Here is an 18,139-nt window from a genome sequence, read left to right as displayed (position 1 = left end):
AGTCTTCAGCTATGTTTAAGGACTGTTATAAAGAGGACTGTGATCAACTGTTCTCCATGCCCACTAAAAGTAGGACAAAAAGTAATGGGCTTAATCTGCAGCAAGGAAAATTTTGGTTAGATTTAGGAAAAACTAAGTACCTAGAATATAGGTTACTGAGTGAGGTTGGGGATTCCCTTTCATTGGATGTTTTTAAGAACAGATTGAACAAACCTCTATCAGGGATAGTCTAGGTATACAGTAACTCCTCACTTAATATTGTAGTTATGTTCCTGAAAAATGAAAAGGAGTACTTGTGGCACCTTAGAGACTAACCAATTTATTTGAGCATAAGCTTTCGTGAGCTACAGCTCACTTCATCGGATGCATACTGTGGAAAGTGTAGAAGATCTTTTTATACACACAAAGCATGAAAAAATACCTCCCCCACCCCACTCTCCTGCTGGTAATAGCTTATCTAAAGTGACCACTCTCCTTACAATGTGTATGATAATCAAGGTGGGCCATTTCCAGCACAAATCCAGGGTTTAACAAGAACGTCTCGGGGGTCGGGGGGGAGTAGGAAAAAACAAGGGGAAATAGGTTACCTTGCATAATGACTTAGCCACTCCCAGTCTCTATTCAAGCCTAAATTAATAGTATCCAATTTGCAAATGAATTCCAATTCAACAGTCTCTCGCTGGAGTCTGGATTTGAAGTTTTTTGTTGTAATGTTGCAACTTTCATGTCTGTAATCGCGTGCCCAGAGAGATTGAAGTGTTTTCCGACTGGTTTATGAATGTTATAATTCTTGACATCTGATTTGTGTCCATTTATTCTTTTACGTAGAGACTGTCCAGTTTGACCAATGTACATGGCAGAGGGGCATTGCTGGCCCCTGATGGCATATATCACATTGGTGGATGTGCAGGTGAACGAGCCTCTGATAGTGTGGCTGATGTTATTAGTCCCTGTGATGGTGTCCCCTGAATAGATATGTGGGCACAGTTGGCAACGGGCTTTGTTGCAAGGATAGGTTCCTGGGTTAGTGGTTCTGTTGTGTGGTATGTGGTTGCTGGTGAGTAGTTGCTTCAGGTTGCGGGGCTGTCTGTAGGCAAGGACTGGCCTGTCTCCCAAGATTTGTGAGAGTGTTGGGTCATCCTTCAGGATAGGTTGTAGATCCTTAATAATGCGTTGGAGGGGTTTTAGTTGGGGGCTGAAGGTGACGGCTAGTGGCGTTCTGTTATTTTCTTTGTTAGGCCTGTCCTGTAGTAGATGACTTCTGGGAACTCTTCTGGCTCTATCAATCTGTTTCTTCACTTCCGCAGATGGGTATTGTAGTTGTAAGAATGCTTGATAGAGATCTTGTAGGTGTTTGTCTCTGTCTGAGGGGTTGGAGCAAATGCGGTTGTATCGCAGAGCTTGGCTGTAGACGATGGATCGTGTGGTGTGGTCAGGGTTTCTGAAAAATGTGACTAAGTGAGATGATAAGCAAATCCAATTTCCCAATAAGAATTAATGTAAATAGGAGGGGTTAGGGTCCAGCGAAATTTTTTTTGCCAGACAAAAGGCATTATATAAATTTTAAACAAGCAATTTAATACAGGTATTAAACAGGCTGGCAGCCCCCCCATCAGCTTCCCTATGTGCGCACCACCACCGCCTCCCGCCCGCTGATGGACCCCGCGGATCAGCACCTTCCTTCTGCTCCCCCCGCCTCCTGCCCACAGCAAACAGCTGTCTTGAGGCATTCAGGAGGCTGGATGAAAGAGCGAGGACGCGGTGTGCAGCCTCCCCCCTCCCTCCTCTGCCTCCTGTCCACGACAATCAGCTGGTTTGTGGTGTTCAGGAGGGAGGGGGGAGGCTGCGCGCCATGTCCTCGCTCCTCCCCACAGCCTCCTGAACACCACAAGACAGCTGATTGCCGCGGGCAGGAGGCGGGGGGAGCAGGGGGAAGGCACTGATCCGTGGGGTCCACCGGAGGGCACATAGGGGGGCTGCCACCCATGGACAAAGCAGGCAGCCAAACAAAGTTGTAGGGCAGCATTACGCTTCTTTAAACAAGCATGTTCTGAAATAGAGCAGGGACATAAGATCAAAACAATGTTAAGCAAGAGGATGTTAAGTGGGGAGTTACTGTACTTGACTCTGCCTCATTGTTGGGGGATGGATTAGATAACCTCTTGAGGTCCCTTTCAGCCCTATATTTCTAGTATTCTAATACAGACAAATAATATAGACCATCTCTCTCTTCTATTTATATAGATGGATCAATAGAAATAGAGACTGACCATCTCAAAGAGCCTGTTGAACAGCTGAAGGCTGAACTGGATGAACTGATCATGCTGATCACAGACCAAAGCAAACATGATGGTATGTGGGGAGGCATGTAGCAGTTACTTTAAAATAAAGTTCATAGAAGGCCACTAAGAAAGTGGCTAATGCTAACAAAAACAGCAGTGTTATGCTTTTTGCCAAAGGTGGTTGAGGACTGTAACCTCTCTGATTCATATAATTTCTTCAGGTCTGATTTTTTTTTGTTTTGTTTTTTGAGAATGTCTAATTAGTTTCTGACAGTTAAGCTTTTAACTTAAAAGAATAAGTCAGTAAAGATCCCGAGACAACTCAGTCATCTCTGTCAAAAGGTTGGGGGGCACCCACCCCTACTCCTGCATTTGTGCTCATAAAAGCTGTTTGGCAGTGCAGTATTGGAGACAAAGGAGCTGCCATTGGGATACTCTTCCTCTGATGGAAGATGAAATATGGTTCTTGTCATAAGTCTCTGATGGGAGTTAAAGATCCCATTAATTTTTTTTCAAAAAAATAACTGATAATTATTGTGTCCTGACTACCATTCTTCTGATCAATAAAGTAAGTTATAATGTACCTAGCACTGTGTGAACTATGACAGAATGCCTAGTGGATGCTCCATTGCCTACACAGTTACTACCCTTGTGCTACTATCTAAAGTGCATTGAGATACCTTAAACTATGAAATACATTCTATGAAAACAATTCTAAATGGCAGTCAGGATGGGTGCCTTGGTCAAGCTTTTATGTATGGTGAAACCCATCATCCCAACAAATGAAAGATGCACCTGCTGAAACATAATAAATAAAATAAAACTTAGTGATTTGGAGAACAGTACATAAGTTTTCTGGTTGTTTAAAAATTTGGGATTCAGTATTTAACACCCTAAACATCATAGTAATTTATTCCTAAAGATGTAAATATGCCCAGCACTCTATAAGCAGGTTGGTAGGAACATTTGAGTTTGTTTTGAAGAGGATGGGAAGCTCTCTACTTTTGTGACAGAGGCCTTTAGATAATGACAAAGTGACTTATCTTTCCCTATCCCTCAGCAGGGAATATTCTGTGTCTTAATCATTTCCATATACTTGAGGCTTGAAACTCCTGAAGTGATACCAAGGAGATGCATTGCAAGGCAGTAACGTAACATATTTGGTCTGAGCTGGAAATGCAGGAGTTTCATCCGCTCCTTCATTCTAGGCAGCCATTTTGGATGTTTCCAAGCCAAAAGATGTAATTTATTCTGCATTTTGAGCACATCAGGAGGGAAAATCTCTTTTACTGCTTTTCAGGATTTTAGAGTCTCTGGTGCGAATTTTAAAGGCAGTGAATGGGACATACACTCCTTCCTTTTCCCCCTTACATTAAAAATTGACATCCATCAACCTTGGAAATGGAAGTGTTCTCTTAATTCCAGCTCCTTTCTTACCTTTACGCTTACCCACTCTGGTTTACTTCTTCTCATGCTGCTCTTTCCTGCAGCTGTGCCAGCCCAGATTGCACTGATCTCTGAGAGACTGATGACTGTCCTGGGACATCGCAATAATGAAAATGAAGCTGCATTCTTCAATTCTCTGATCCAACTTAACATTTGTTCCCCAAAACTTGAACAGCAGGATCAGTGTGTGAGTATTGTAGAGCCTGAAACAATAAGCAAATTGGGTTGATTGAATAAATTTAAATACATGTGCAGTGCTTGTCAAAAGCTTTGTCTATGAAGAGCAGTAAATGTATTACCAATCTGTGCATCTTGCATTGTTCTACAGAGAATATAAACTTATATTTAGCCTTTCAGAAATCTTTGGATGTCTGGTGAAGAGACCTAGGAGTGTACTGTATGCTATGTAAATCTTTCAGATGGGATAGGCTTTCTTTACAAGACATATATATATATATATAACAAAGCGACCTTTGGCGGGACACTACTGAAGGTATCAATTCAGGACAAATTGCTTAGAGCAGGGCAGTCACAGCCCAAGGCTGTGATGCATTCACTACTAAGGCACACCAAACCAGCCAAACAGAGGTCTTCGGTTTTACTCCACTGGCTAACCAGAAGTCATACAAGCAATTTCCTCAGACGCTCCAGTTTCCCAGTATCACCACCAGCACCAGTCCTTATGGGGATGAATGGTTATGAAAACCAATATCTCAGTAAAAGAAAAAGGGTTCTCCCAATCCCAAAGGACCAAGCCTCAGACCCAGATCAATATACCGGTTAGATCTTACCCACAAATCACGCTGTTGCCAATCCTTTAGAATCTAAAGGTTTATTCATAAAAAGAAAGAAATATAGATGAGTTAAAATTGGTTAAAATGGAATCAAATACATACAACAATTGCAAAGTTCTTAGTTCAGGCTTGATGGGATTACTGCTGATTTAAACCGATCAAGTCTCTGGAGTACAAATATCCCAGCTTGGATGGGTTGTTCAGTCCTTTGTTCAGAGCTTCAGTTTCAAGCACAGTTCCTCCAGAGGTCAGAAGCAGGATTGAAGACAAAATGGAGGGGTTTCCAGGGCCTTTTATATCTTCTGCCATGTGGAAGGACCCCTTTGTCCTTACTGTGGAAAATCACAGCTGCAAGATGGAGTTTGGAGTCACATGGGCAAGTCACATGTCCATGCATAATTCAGTTTCCAGGCAGGAGCCATTGCTCACATGCTACCTTGAAAGTTCCCAGGAAGGCTCCTCAGATGTGGATTGGAGTCTCCCAAAGTCCATTGTCAGTTAAGTGTTTCGTGATCGGGCACTTATTCAGAATAGTCCTTTCTCAAGAAGCTGACCAAATGCTTCACTGATGCTTACTCTGAATCAAACACACTGAGATACAAGTACATAGCCAATATTCATAAATTCAAATACAAAAATGACATACACATACAGACAGCATAATTATAACCAGCAAGTTACAGCATAATTATAACCAGCAAGTTACAGCATAATTATAACCAGCAAGTTACAACCTTTTCATAGACACCTCACTTGACCCCCTTTGTACAAGATTTGGCGCAATTATAGGACCTTGGTTGCAACAATGATCTATACGGTCCCAGTTCATGTCGTTAACATCACAATATGTCTGGACATTAATTGGGGGATATAAAACATTCCTGGGTTTATAACACAGGACTTTAATTTCAGTTTCTTGACACCAGTGATCTGGTGTACCTATTATAAACATTAACATGTTTTCTTTAAGATTGTGTTGGGTAATTGTATGTATGTCTATGCATATCCTAAAACTAAATCTAGAGACAAACTCCACAAAGTAGAAATGAATTATGTTGTTTGTTCCAGGTCATTGATCTTTTACTGACATCCTTTTGCCAGAATCTAATAGCTGCTTCCTATTTTAACCCTCCTGACAGGTAAGATGCATGCTATACATGCAAGCAGGACAAAACTGTTTAGTGCCCTGTAATACCTGCACTGTACAAGGGTCTGTGAAGATCCCCTTGTTGATGATGCGGGATATATCGTACTGGTGTTTTTAGGCACTTTTATCCTGAGCCGCTATGATGCAAAAACTAATACTTTGATAGATGAGAGTAGAAACACCATGTGCTCTTCCATTATCATTGAGTCTCCTTGAAATAAGCTGCCCACTATGTGACAGCCCTTTAAAATATCCCTCTGCTCTGTCTAGTGCTGCCTTTTTGTAATACTAACACCACGTTGTTTCTAAAGATGGGATTATTAAGAGGGGGACACTGGAGCAAAGTTTCTGATTTATTTTTTTTATAACTTTTTTGTTGAAACAAATCAGACCCCAAGAAGAATATTTTTCTTTGCCTTTGTACATAAGACATTAAAGTGTCTTCTGGGTTATTTTTGGTACATCCAGAGCTGCTCTAGGTCTAGGCATCCCTGCCATTAGCCTTAGGGCCATCTCCAGCATTAAATGAATGAAGCACAAAGCTTAGTGCTGAAGACACAAGATCAAGAGAAGAATACAGCATTTTATTTTTTCACTTTGATCTTAAACCTGTGCATGCCTCCCTTTATTTCAGAAATTAAATATATGTTTGTACTGACAAATGGAAACTGTGAGAGTATGACTTGACTTTCACTGGGCTTTACCTGAAGTTCCTCTTTGGAAGAAGAATGTGGTGTTTTAGCTCGTGTGTGTGTTAGCAAAAATTTTATAAGTGTTATGGTCAAAATAGTTCCTTAAAAAGTAACTTCACTGGCAACTTCCAAGCTGCCTACAATCCTGTAACCTAAATGGGGTGTGCTTTTGGCAGCATGGCAGTGCTGAACAGTTTTCTCACCACAGTTTAAATAACTATCCTGAAAGAAGACCCCTGTACCTGCAACAGTCTCCTTTCTGTGCCCCTCAGCAACCTTCCTCTTCTCCAGATCTCTCTCAACAACTCTTCTTTGACTTGATTGTAAGCTACATAAGGCTGGGACCTTCTGATTTTTACATGTCATATAGTGCCATGCCCATATGGGGATATATAAATAGCATTTATTATAGTGCTGAATTGATTATATTGATGGAGTGATAGTTGTGTGATGCATTTACACTCAAAGGTGCTTCAGATGCATTCTGTTTAACCATTTCTAAAACCCTCTTCTATATTAAGGATAACAGTGACCTTTGGCAGTAACATGATCACATGGCTTGTGTCTTCTGTAGGCAGGGGCTCTGTTTGTCTCTGTTTGTGAAGATGATTTGTGGGCACAGGCGTGTCTTACCTGCCCTGTTGACTAGGCTCTGTCAGCTTATTTATCATCAGGTTAGTTTCCCAACATAAAGAAATTGATGGTAACCATGTGCTTTGGCCTCATCTCTCCACATGTATACTGAGCACCTGTCTGTACTGTACTATATGATGGAGGGATTTCATTAACTTGTAATTTTCCAAAAGAGTTCTCATTTTTAACAAACTTTTCAAACCTGGTCTGAGAAAATTCAAACAATAGTGATTCTACAGCAATGTTAACTTGGCCACATTGCTCATTTATGATGCACATTTAACAACATGAACTGAAATATACATAATATGCAAATATGTACATAAGCAGAAAAGGTGTAATATGGTCAGATTAACTCTTGTATTTTCAGACTTTTTAATTTTTAACTATACAGCCTTGTGCGTTTAATGTATAAGGGGGAGGCACTGTTGTTGAATTAAAAGGAGCACTTGTGCATTAGAAATACTGAGTAAATGCTGTATCAGCCTCAAGACCATTTTTGCCCCCTCTAATTTTCATTCTGAGCTGGTGCAGGCAGTATTACATGCTAAGTAATTTTTCAGACCACAGCTCTCAGTTCTGCAGCTAGATTCCGTGTTGCATCTCTGAGGAGGCACAGCACAGAAGGTCCTTCCAGGAAGAGGATCGTGAGGGGGGGAAAGATGGCTTTATACTATATTTGTGTGTCCTGGATTCTGGATCAGTGCAGGCCATTTTGTATGTTAAAGCATTCCTGCCTGTCCTGGCAATCCCCTGTGCTACAAGCTGCAAGGGGGGAGGCAGCATAGAACTCTGTATAGATGCTTTTATGCTTTCATATGTTCTATGCTTTAGAATGGATATATTTCCCCAGGAGCTGTTAAAGTCCCTTTATTGGAGTGATGTAAAGGGGTTGTGATGTGGCACCTGGTGCAGAACTACATATCCACCACCGTTACCAGCCTTAGTCAGCTTTTAAGAGACAGTTGAGACCCTGAGCCTTTCTAAATACCTAGGTGCAAGATCCAGAGCTATGCCTCATGCGTTCATTGTTCTTATTTTTTATTTTTTTAAGTGTTTCCTTGTGCTCTTTCTTTTAAGTGCTCTTCACCCTGTTGTACTGAAAGGATTAAGTTATGAGGCTGATAAATGAATCTAAATGCCATAGAATCTGAAAAGCCATTGGCCTTTAAAATTCTGCAAGGATGTAATTAAAGTTAGTTACGCCACGTTACTGTTGTAGAATTCTCTTATTTCTGCTGTAGAAGCTAACCAGAAACAACTTCAGAATTTCAGATAAGGAGGAAGTTATCTAATTTAACTGGTGCCTTCTATCTGCTAAATTGTTCTTTTGCACTGAATTAGTCACTGGATAGTTGCAGTATTCTGCCTCTTGATTAGTTTGAGGTTCAGTTGAGACTTGCTGCTTTGTTACAAATGCTATGCATCTTTTCACTGAGCTATTTATTTGTTTGGCTGCAGGGTCCTTCCCTAAATGATGCTCATGTTTTAGGACTAGCTGCCTTTATGATTCATTTAAATGAATCCAAATCTTTGATTCCTGAAGTGAACATTGGATCCAAGGTTGCCTCTGCAAAGGGCCTTTCTGTTACTGAGTACTGGAACCATTTACTTGTTTGCAGGACAGGGGAGTCCTTAGCCTTCTGCATGAGGTGAGTTTCTTTCTTTGTCATATGCTAGGTTTCCCTGTTTCTAGGGATGACTTGGATTTGGCACAGGCAGGGATATGGAACAGTACGTCCTGTCATGCAATAGATTCCCCTCTCACAAATGTGTGGCACTCACACTATTGGTCATGTTAGTATTTAGGTTTAGAACGTTTTTATTTGAAAATGAAACTTAAAAGTAGAAACTTTAGACAAGATGTGCCCCAACTTTGCCCACCAATGGGCTGCATAAGAAATTTGGGAGGAGCCCAGGGATTGCATCTAATTGGCATGAATTAGAACAGATTGAAGCCGCCCTCATCTTTCAATATTAAGGTGTGATCCATGAAAATTCCAGATCCTACCTGGCCTCAAATCAAGATGAAGCTTTTTTTTTTGTTGGCACTTGTGGTCTTTGCAGCCTACACCCCCATATTAAAAATTAGGGTGGCTCTGGGTCAGCGCTGAATTACACAAAATAGGACTGCAGTCTCTCTCCCAGGTATGTTATGATTTTATTCCCATCTTTTTCTAGACTTCCTGTGCCAGCCTTTGAAATGATTTAGTAGTTACTTTTAACTCCTTGTTCTTTAAAATCCATTGTCATAGCTCGCACAGTGTTCCAATATGATTACACTGTTGGACTAGGTGGTCACTGGATATCATTGCAGTTTGTATTTAGACAATTTTGAAGCATGATATCCTTGGTTTTTACTTGGCCCTGGACGCTCCTGGATGGGAAGCAACAGCAGTGGAAGATGGGGCAGATATGACAGATGAACCAAACCAAATAACTGCTCTCTTTCTTCTCTCAGGTTTTGTACTGCAGCAGTTGCTTATTGTTTGTGCAAGTTTCCTTCCCTCTCTCATGATGATTTATGCAACTTGCTTCCCTCTGGCCTTATAAAAAAGGTAACCGTTTCAATAAAAAAAATCTGTTGCCATCACTTTTTCAAAAGGCAGTGCCACTGGAACGGTCTGTCGCAGGTATCTGTACTGTAACAGGTTAGCACTAATTGCAGTATTTATCCTGAATCCTTTATGGGAGCTGCCTTAGCTCTCTGCGTATTCATTCCATAACGCGTACAATATTATGTAGCCAACTCTGTTTGCTTTCTTGTTTCCTAACAGAGCATTGGAAGGTTTAAAAGTCTAATACTACATCCTATCACTTTTTTGTCCCGAATGCCATGATTTTCTTGATCTAATCCCGCCCCGGCCCCCTGCCCATCGCCCTCCCTCCACACACACACACCTATACATTCTTTATTACAGTTTTGGATTTTTGTGTCAAGTAGCTGGGTAGCATGAGGAACAGCTAAACCAATGTAAATGAGCCGTTTTAGTTCTACCAAGTTAACTCCTGGTCTGTTTGGGAGATTATTAGAGAGGAGAGTAACAACAATACTGTTCCAAGTCTAAGGACTGGACTCATGAATTCTGTGTTTTAGGGCCTGATTTTTAGTGACACCTCAACTTTGTTTCCACTTGCGCAAACACATTTTTGCCAAATAATTGAATAACATACATTTTTGGCAGAGTTTCCTTGTCTCTTTCCACACTCACTATTTTACGTAATTGGTACTGCACAGAGGCTTTTTTTCATTGATGGCAATATGTAAGTTTCTACTTTCTTTATTTTAGTTACAGTATGTTGTGCCACGGCTGAGCTTAGAGGCTCGCGGAATTGGCCGTGAGGAGGAAGCACCTGAACTGTCCTGGAGGTCCCTCTCTTGTCCCTCTGTAAACTACACGAAAACCAGCCTCTGTTTATGGAAGCAAACGTGCTTCCAAGAACTCTTGAAGGAGAAACTATTCCAGGTAATAGTCCCTACCCTCATACCATAACGTTAACTTTTCAGATCTGTGCTTTGGGATTTCCCAGCATAGATGCAATATTATTACTCATTAGCAGCAATAGCTGCTCCCTATAAAAGTTTATTATTTAGTCAGTGTTTGTACAACACTTTGAAGATGTGTACAACCAAATCTAAGCATTAAGAATTATCATTATCATCATCCCCATATGTTAGCCGACGGCCAAGGATGTTTGGTGAGGTGCCAGCTATGCCCGTTTATACCATCCGTGACTTTAACCGCTAGGATGCACTGTCCCTTCGCGGCGGGCAGCCCGGGCTAGGCTGATGGATGCCCCAAGGTCCTAACCACCCGTGACTTTAACTGCTAGAGCTCAGAGCTCCTTCGCAGCAGGCAGCCAGGATTGACTGACAGGTGCCCCAAGAGTTTGCCCCGTGGAGGCGGCACAACTCAACGCTAGGCTCTTAGTACTCTCACCTAATGGCCAGGCTTTAGAGCCAAAACGGCTGAGGTTCTTTAATTGTGTTGGCTGCTTTACAGTAAACCAGAGAAAACAAGTCAGGCTTATGCACAAATGGTTACCAAAATTTATTAAGCTAGATTCTAATCATGTGGTTACAAAATTGCTAGTGCCTACTTATTTAAATGTAGAGATGTTACACACACAAACAAGTTACAAAACTGAAGCCACAATCCCAAAGAAAGAAAACAAAGTATAGAGCTCTATTTCAAAATATGTGTACACTAAAGATAGGAGATCAGGTGTGGGTGCTTCTTACCCTCCTTGCATCTCTCGATTCCAACGGTGCCAAGCCAGGATCGGTCACTCAGTTCCGCGGAAAGACGAATAAGGGACAAGGCTTAGGGACCCTCTTAGCTGCAGAAGCCTTGGGAGGCTGTCACTTATCTGACCAGCAGATAGATAGTGAAAAGCACTCAAAAATCATGGTGCTGTAGGTCCCCTACTTATACCTCTGTACTCCTTTATTCTCTTTCTCCTTTCTTATGCCAAATTGAGGCTGGTCTGTCTGGGTGACGCCAGCTTTCGCAAGAGTAGTTTACACTTGCAAGGGAGAGAAACAATAAGTGTCGACTACTGGACATTTCTTTTATCAGGGTAAATATTTTCCCACCTAGGATGTTGGTGTGTGTGCATCACGCTATTTAGTAGGGGCTAAGAGCCATGTCTGTCACAGGGCCTCTGCCTGCTGTGAGCTTAATCGTTGTATCTGCTCCCAGAGGCACATTGTAGCAGCACACCTGTGCTTTTCACAGCTTCAAAGGCTGTGCTGGAATATATGTTAAGTGCCCTGTTCCGGCTTGCTCCTGTGTTTCCAGCAATGCTGGTCTGCGGGGGGGGGGGGCTGGCTGTCTGGCTACACCATAACCTGCAGATAGGAGAAAAGGCATGAGGCATTTTGGCTTTATAGAGAAATTGACAAAAAGTAGAGTAGGATATAACATGGTAATGCAGGAATAGTACCATGGAGGCTTATCAGTTATAACTGTACAATAAATATATTTATATCTCAGATGTGTGCCTAATAGTTTAATCCTTTATAGAAACAGATCTATGAGAAGGCCCAAATTTTTGAAAATGCTCATGAACTTTTCCTGGCACCCAATTTAAGTGCATGCAATTCCTTGAAGTTCTCATGAACATTGATTACAGGGTTTTTTTAATTGTTGTTGTTTTCTCCTTTGATTTATATTGTCACATGTTCCATACTGGTGTCTAGATATTCAGAGTATGGGCACTTTAGAAGCATTAAAGATATGTGTACTTTTAGTAGTCTTTTTGAAAACTAGTGGTGGCTTGGTTTAGATTTGCTAGGAATGCTCGAGGAACAGAAATGTTCTTGAGACTAAATGGGAACTGTTAATTTCCTCTGCTGCCATGTGAGAGAGAGAGAGAGAGAGATCTTTGTAATTTGAGAGAGGGTGGCTGAGCTCCTTTTGGTAACCTAGCCATAGAAGTCATGTTTCCTTGCTGATCTGTTCTTTTATTGTGCTGAATCTCTGCGTTTTTCCCAGTTATCTTTCCAAGAGTGGCTGCTGTTTGAGCTAGAAGTCCAGCCTGAGAAGGATATCCTTTCTGCTTCTGAAAGGTAAGCGCAGAACGGTCCTGTAAAAATGGAAGTAGTTTGAAATGCATTTCCAGTTAAGTCAGAAATATTAGAGAAGCTCCTAAGCCTGGAGTTTGATGACCATGTAAATAAATTGTCTGGCTTGGGGCATGAACTCCTAATGCCCCCACATCTTAAACAAGAGCTCAAGGTATGTTAGATCTGATGGGTTTGGCTTCCCTTGAGGAAGTTATCCAAGGTAACCGTTGACCTCCACAGAATTCACTAGAACATCTTTCTATCTCGGGACTTTCCCATGCCCAGAAGCAAGAGATGGTTGTTACAGGTCAACCTGCAAACACTATATGCCCAGCATTGTTATGTCTCTGGATTGTTAAAAGTCCCTCAAGGGAGCTGTTAGTTTTTCATCTGTTCCTCTAGGGGCAATCACTTTCTAGTTTCATATAGATTTATTATATATGCAGGTCTGTGTGGCAACCTTCTTTTTGCCATTCCATTTGACTTGGTGTACTGTGTTCTCTTTAAAACAATGAACAGGAAGCACTAAAATTCTTTGATATGAATCCAACCTTCCATTGTTCAATATTGCAGGCACGACTTCCATTACTGGGCGTTGTACCAGTGGTATCTTCCAGCAGCCTCTGCTTCTGGAGGCTGTGATGGAAACCTGGAAAAGGCATGTGGCATTCTTATTGGTACAATTCTGGATTTCTCCCAAAGGTACTTTACCTCACATGAATACACTTGCACAGCAGTGACAGTTTTACTGTGAATATGGAAACTAATAAGGTAGAGCAGCATTTGACTCTGTACCTACAGCATAGTTAGGAAAGGTTTATATGTTGGGTTTTAATGCACACATAGAACCACCTAATTCTAGCTGAGTCTCGTTGACTCAAGCCAGAGCAATGTCATAGAATGTTGCCCCCACACGTCTTCATAATGGGTATGTTTTGTGTGTGTGTGTCAACGCAAGAGTTGTTTAAACATTTCATATTGCTATAGATGTGCATGTTTACCCAGTGTTTGATTTCCTCAGAAACTAAATTCTGACTTCCTAAGTCAACCATCAAATTATGTTCTTGTATACGTCTGTATGAATAGAGCATACATTCCTGTACACCACAGTGAGTTTCCACTATCATTAAGACTTCTTTAAAAAAAAATTCTAATTTTAAAAAATCTTATAAATCAGGAATCTCAAACTCAAATCACCATGAGGGCCACATGAGGACTAGTACATTGGCCCAAAGGCCGCATCACTGACACCTTTTCATATAAAGGTACAACCCCCCAAACCTCCTGGCCCTGCCCCCACTCCACCCCTTCCATGAGGACCTGCCCCCACCTCCCTCCCTTTCTGCCAGAAGCTTTTTTTTTTTTTTTTTTTTTTTTTTTAAATCCCCTAAGCATCTTTTGATCTCAGCCCTGGCCTTGGGAAGAGGAAAAACATCCTAATTTGGATGGTGCCAGCCAGGTAGCCTCCTTCTCTCCATTGATGGCTCAGCCACTGTTGTTTGAAGTGGGTACCGGAGAGACTGTCTTATCTGTGTCATTGTTCAACTCTTCCTGGGGTCCTTAACAGCTCCTCTTTACAGCCTCCTTTCATTTTACTATATGCATTCAGTTAGGCATAAATATAAAATTGAACAGGGAAACCAAGTTACATAATGTTAATGAGAAATAATGCAGACGTTTTCCCAGTTTGTTACAGATAGGGTCACTGAATATATAACTAACTAACTAACAGGGGTAGTCATCAGGAGTCTCTCTTAATTCCAGGTCAGAGTTGGACAACCGTGGCCAGTTGGAGAAGTCAGAGTTTTCCGTTCATAACAGGACAGTCAACCCTGATATTCTCTGCAGATTACAGGTGATTTTAGATCATGATACGAATCCATATGCCAGATCCATGAATTTGGCATGACAAAATCTTTTCTAAAATTTCAGTGTATGGAAGACAGACAGTCCTGTTTTTAGATATTATGATTGGTGCTCTGGATAACCAAAGATAGATCAGTCAGAATATTTTTTCCACTGCTTTAGTGTGTTAATTCACATGCCCTTAAGGCATTAGAACCAGCCAGCCTTCCTTGTTACAAGCTGTGAGAAAGAAACAAAGCTTCTGAAAATGTGCAAGCAGCCAGTCTTGAATTCTAGACGATGACAGTTTGCATTACATGTTGAATTACGTTTACAAAAGTGGAATTCTGTTATAAGAATTGATTTTTGGCTGTTCGCTCACCCCACCCCCATTTATTAATATACCTACATGCAGGTCCTTGAAGTAGAGAGTTTCCCAAATTAGCCTTGCAGAGAAGCAAGGGCTCCATCTTGCAAAGATAAAGTGAGTTCTACTAGGCATTTTAGGACCATGGCAGCTCTTCTATTTGTAATTGGTTCTAATTAGCTGTCAAGCTAGTCAAGTTATATCTCTGCTGCAACTGACTAGTATTCAGAGGTACAAATCTATCTTTCCGCTGAAGACATCAAAGAAACTAACTTCCAATCTGATCCTTCCTGATCCCACAGATCAATATAAACAAAACAGAACATACACAAGCACTCTTGGAATCTGGCTTTTGGAAAGTGAAATGTAATCCATATAGCACCTATGACGAGATAACTGGCTGGCTCTGTGGATGAGGGGAAAGCGGTGGACGTGCTTTAGGTGAAGCTTTAGGTGAAGCTTTAGCAAAGCTTTTGACACAGTATTCTTGCCAGCAAGTTAAAGAAGTATGGGCTGGATGAATGGACTATAAGGTGGATAGAAAGTTGGTTAGATTGTCGGGCTCAACGGGTAGTGATCAATGGCTCCATGTCTAGTTGGCAGCCGGTATCAAGTGGAGTGTCCCAAGGGTCGGTCCTGGGGCCGGTTTTGTTCAATATCTTCATAAGTGATCTGGAGGATGGTGTGGATTGCACTCTCAGCAAATTTGCGGATGATACTAAACTGGGAGGAGTGGTAGATACGCTGGAGGGCAGGGATAGGATACAGAGGGACCTAGACAAATTGGAGGAGTGGGCCAAAAGAAATCTGATGAGGTTCAATAAGGATAAGTGCAGGGTCCTGCACTTAGGACGGAAGAATCCTATGCATCGCTACAGACTAGGGACCGAATGGCTCGACAGCAGTTCTGCAGTAAAGGACCTAGGGGTTACAGTGGACGAGAAGCTGGATATGAGTCAACAGTGTGCCCTTGTTGCCAAGAAGGCCAATGGCATTTTGGGATGTATAAGTAGGGCCATTGCCAGCAGATCGAGGGACGTGATCGTTCCCCTCTATTCAACATTGGTGAGGCCTCATCTGGAGTACTGTGTCCAGTTTTGGGCCCCACACTATAAGAAGGATGTGGAAAAATTGGAAAGAGTCCAGTGGAGGGCAACAAAAATGATTAGGGGACTGGAACACATGACTTATGAGGAGAGGCTGAGGGAACTGGGATTGTTTAGTCTGTGGAAGAGAAGAATGAGGCGGGATTTGATCGCTGCTTTCAACTACCTGAAAGGGGGTTCCAAAGAGGATGGATCTAGACTGTTCTCAGTGGTAGCTGATGACAAAACAAGGAGTAATGGTCTCAAGTTGCAGTGGGGGAGGTTTAGGTTGGATATTAGGAAAAACTTTTTCACTACGAGGGTGGTGAAACACTGGAATGCGTTACCTAGGGATGTGGTGGAATCTCCTTCCTTAGATATTTTTAAGGTCAGGCTTGACAAAGTCCTGGCTGGGATGATTTAATTGGGGATTGGTCCTGCTTTGAGCAGCGGGTTGGGCTAGATGACCTCCTGACGTCTCTTCCAACCCAGATATTCTATGATTCTATTATTCTAATCACTTCAGACACTGAATAATCAGTAAAACTGTTTTCCACTGAAACTGGGGAATCAAACTTCAGAGGAATGCAAATTTAGTAGAGTATGTTTTGCAAGCACCAATGTGCTTTACAAAGCCTAAAGAAACAAAGTAAGTTCAGAAGAATAAGTTGGAAGCTGCATGCTGGATAGATGTAGCGTTCAGAAGGGTGAACTCTCTCACTTCAGGGGTTATTGAGGAGTTCTGTCACTTCATTGTGTGTTTATCCCGGGCTGGGATTTCTGGGCACTTGTGCAGTTGCTGTAAATCTAAAATCATCTCAGTCACTGATACCGTGGGGTAAAAGAGGATTTGAAATGCAGATTGATGTAAAGTTATGAAAAATTTCTTTCTCCCATCCAGGAAATGGTACTTGAGCTAGGGTCTAGGCAGACTTCACCCACTGGCTGCTGGAATGACAAGGGACACTTCCTATTCAGGATTTTCCAGGAAAGGTTAAAAACTATAGGAAATGGCTCTGCTGTCGGTGAACGGCTACTGAGGCAGCAGGAAGTGCTACTGCAAAAAAGGTAAAATACCAACAGGATGCCAGAATGAGAGAAACTCATCTGATAAAGCTACTTTCAGAAACTCAACTACACAGCACAACAGCAATGAAATAATTGTACATCCATTTTCCTAAGGGGTGATAATTAAGGTGGGAATATATATGTTTACTGGTTTAGTGTGGTGATCTTGTGGAGTGAGGTGTTTATTCCCTAACGACCCCGGTATTTGAGCTCTCACTAAACACAACACACTTAGCCAAAGGCTGATCCTGATAGCAGTCCTAGGAATTCAACCTCCTGGACCTGCTATTTACAACCATCACCTCTTTAACAAGCTTTAATTCCCACTGGGGATGAGAAGGGAACTTCACCATTTCTAAAGTCATTGTTTCTGTGTCTTGAAAATGTTCTGAATATTTTATTGAAATACCAAATCCGTTTCTGGCCACGTGGAAAAATCCCCAGTGAGTAATCTTTACATTTCCTGCTAGCAGATGTTTAAGGAATTGAGTCTTGGAAAGTTCTCTAAATTCTACTGAAAATCAAAGTCAGGCTTAATATGACCTGACTGCTGTTCTGTACTCTTCTTGACTGCATGTTTTTAAATTTTACTTTAGGATTCTGTTGTGTCTCCCCCCATCAGTTCTCATCATGTGTCGAAGAGGAAAGAAAATGACCTTGGATTGTGAAGATTTCTTTTTTTTTGTAAACACTGAGCTGGTGTGTACAATTTCCCAAACAGTAGCAAGTTTGGTAATTGCTCTGGATAGGGGTCTTAAACTTGAGAGTAGGGAATGGAGAAGGGATCAAATATCATCATACTCGAAAGCAGGAAATCTGTCATTGTGTGGGAACTTCAGACAACCTATGCTTCTGATGTTTTTGGCACTCCAGGAGATGTCCAGATATCTGGAAAAGTTTTGTGGTTTTATGAACCTTGCCAATGACTGATACTATAGTATTTCTCTGTGTGCTTTTTCTCTGCAGCAGAATGCACTCAGAGTAAGTTTGTCTGGATTCACAATGAATATATTATGCTGATGAGAAAGGGCTCTTTGGAAATACAATATAAAGATTTGGTCTGATGAAGTCATCTGCCACTTTGTTGGATGTAGTGAATATCCCACAAATGGGTGCATATCTGAGTAAAATCACTGATCAGCAGTTTAGACTTTTCACCTGCAGGGTGATGTGTTAACCAATTTGTGAACAATATATTCAGTTTTGTGACC

General features: G+C 41.5%; 1 protein-coding gene across 5 annotated transcripts in view; it reads left to right on the top strand.

Annotated features, from left to right (window-relative positions):
* Positions 1-18,139, top strand: part of FANCA (FA complementation group A) — a 77,700-nt gene that overhangs the window by 45,111 nt on the left and 14,450 nt on the right. For all 5 annotated transcript variants that reach the window (XR_014713719.1, XR_014713720.1, XM_084644335.1 and 2 more), the window contains 12 exons: positions 2,245-2,352; positions 3,773-3,915; positions 5,591-5,661; positions 6,936-7,035; positions 8,456-8,646; positions 9,456-9,552; positions 10,285-10,461; positions 12,493-12,566; positions 13,137-13,265; positions 14,328-14,418; positions 16,762-16,928; positions 17,525-17,627. Coding sequence is in view for 3 of the 5 variants with exons in the window: in XM_084644335.1 (XP_084500461.1) it covers positions 2,245-2,352; positions 3,773-3,915; positions 5,591-5,661; positions 6,936-7,035; positions 8,456-8,646; positions 9,456-9,552; positions 10,285-10,461; positions 12,493-12,566; positions 13,137-13,265; positions 14,328-14,418; positions 16,762-16,928; positions 17,525-17,627 (1,451 nt within the window). In the remaining 2 variants the exon portion in view is untranslated. The remainder of the gene's footprint in view (positions 1-2,244; positions 2,353-3,772; positions 3,916-5,590; positions 5,662-6,935; positions 7,036-8,455; positions 8,647-9,455; positions 9,553-10,284; positions 10,462-12,492; positions 12,567-13,136; positions 13,266-14,327; positions 14,419-16,761; positions 16,929-17,524; positions 17,628-18,139) is intronic.

The sequence above is a fragment of the Lepidochelys olivacea genome, assembly GCF_965140295.1.
Source record: "Lepidochelys olivacea isolate rLepOli2 genome assembly, chromosome: 12".
Lineage (NCBI taxonomy): Eukaryota > Metazoa > Chordata > Testudines > Cheloniidae > Lepidochelys > Lepidochelys olivacea.
This window is presented reverse-complemented; position numbering and strand designations above follow the sequence as displayed.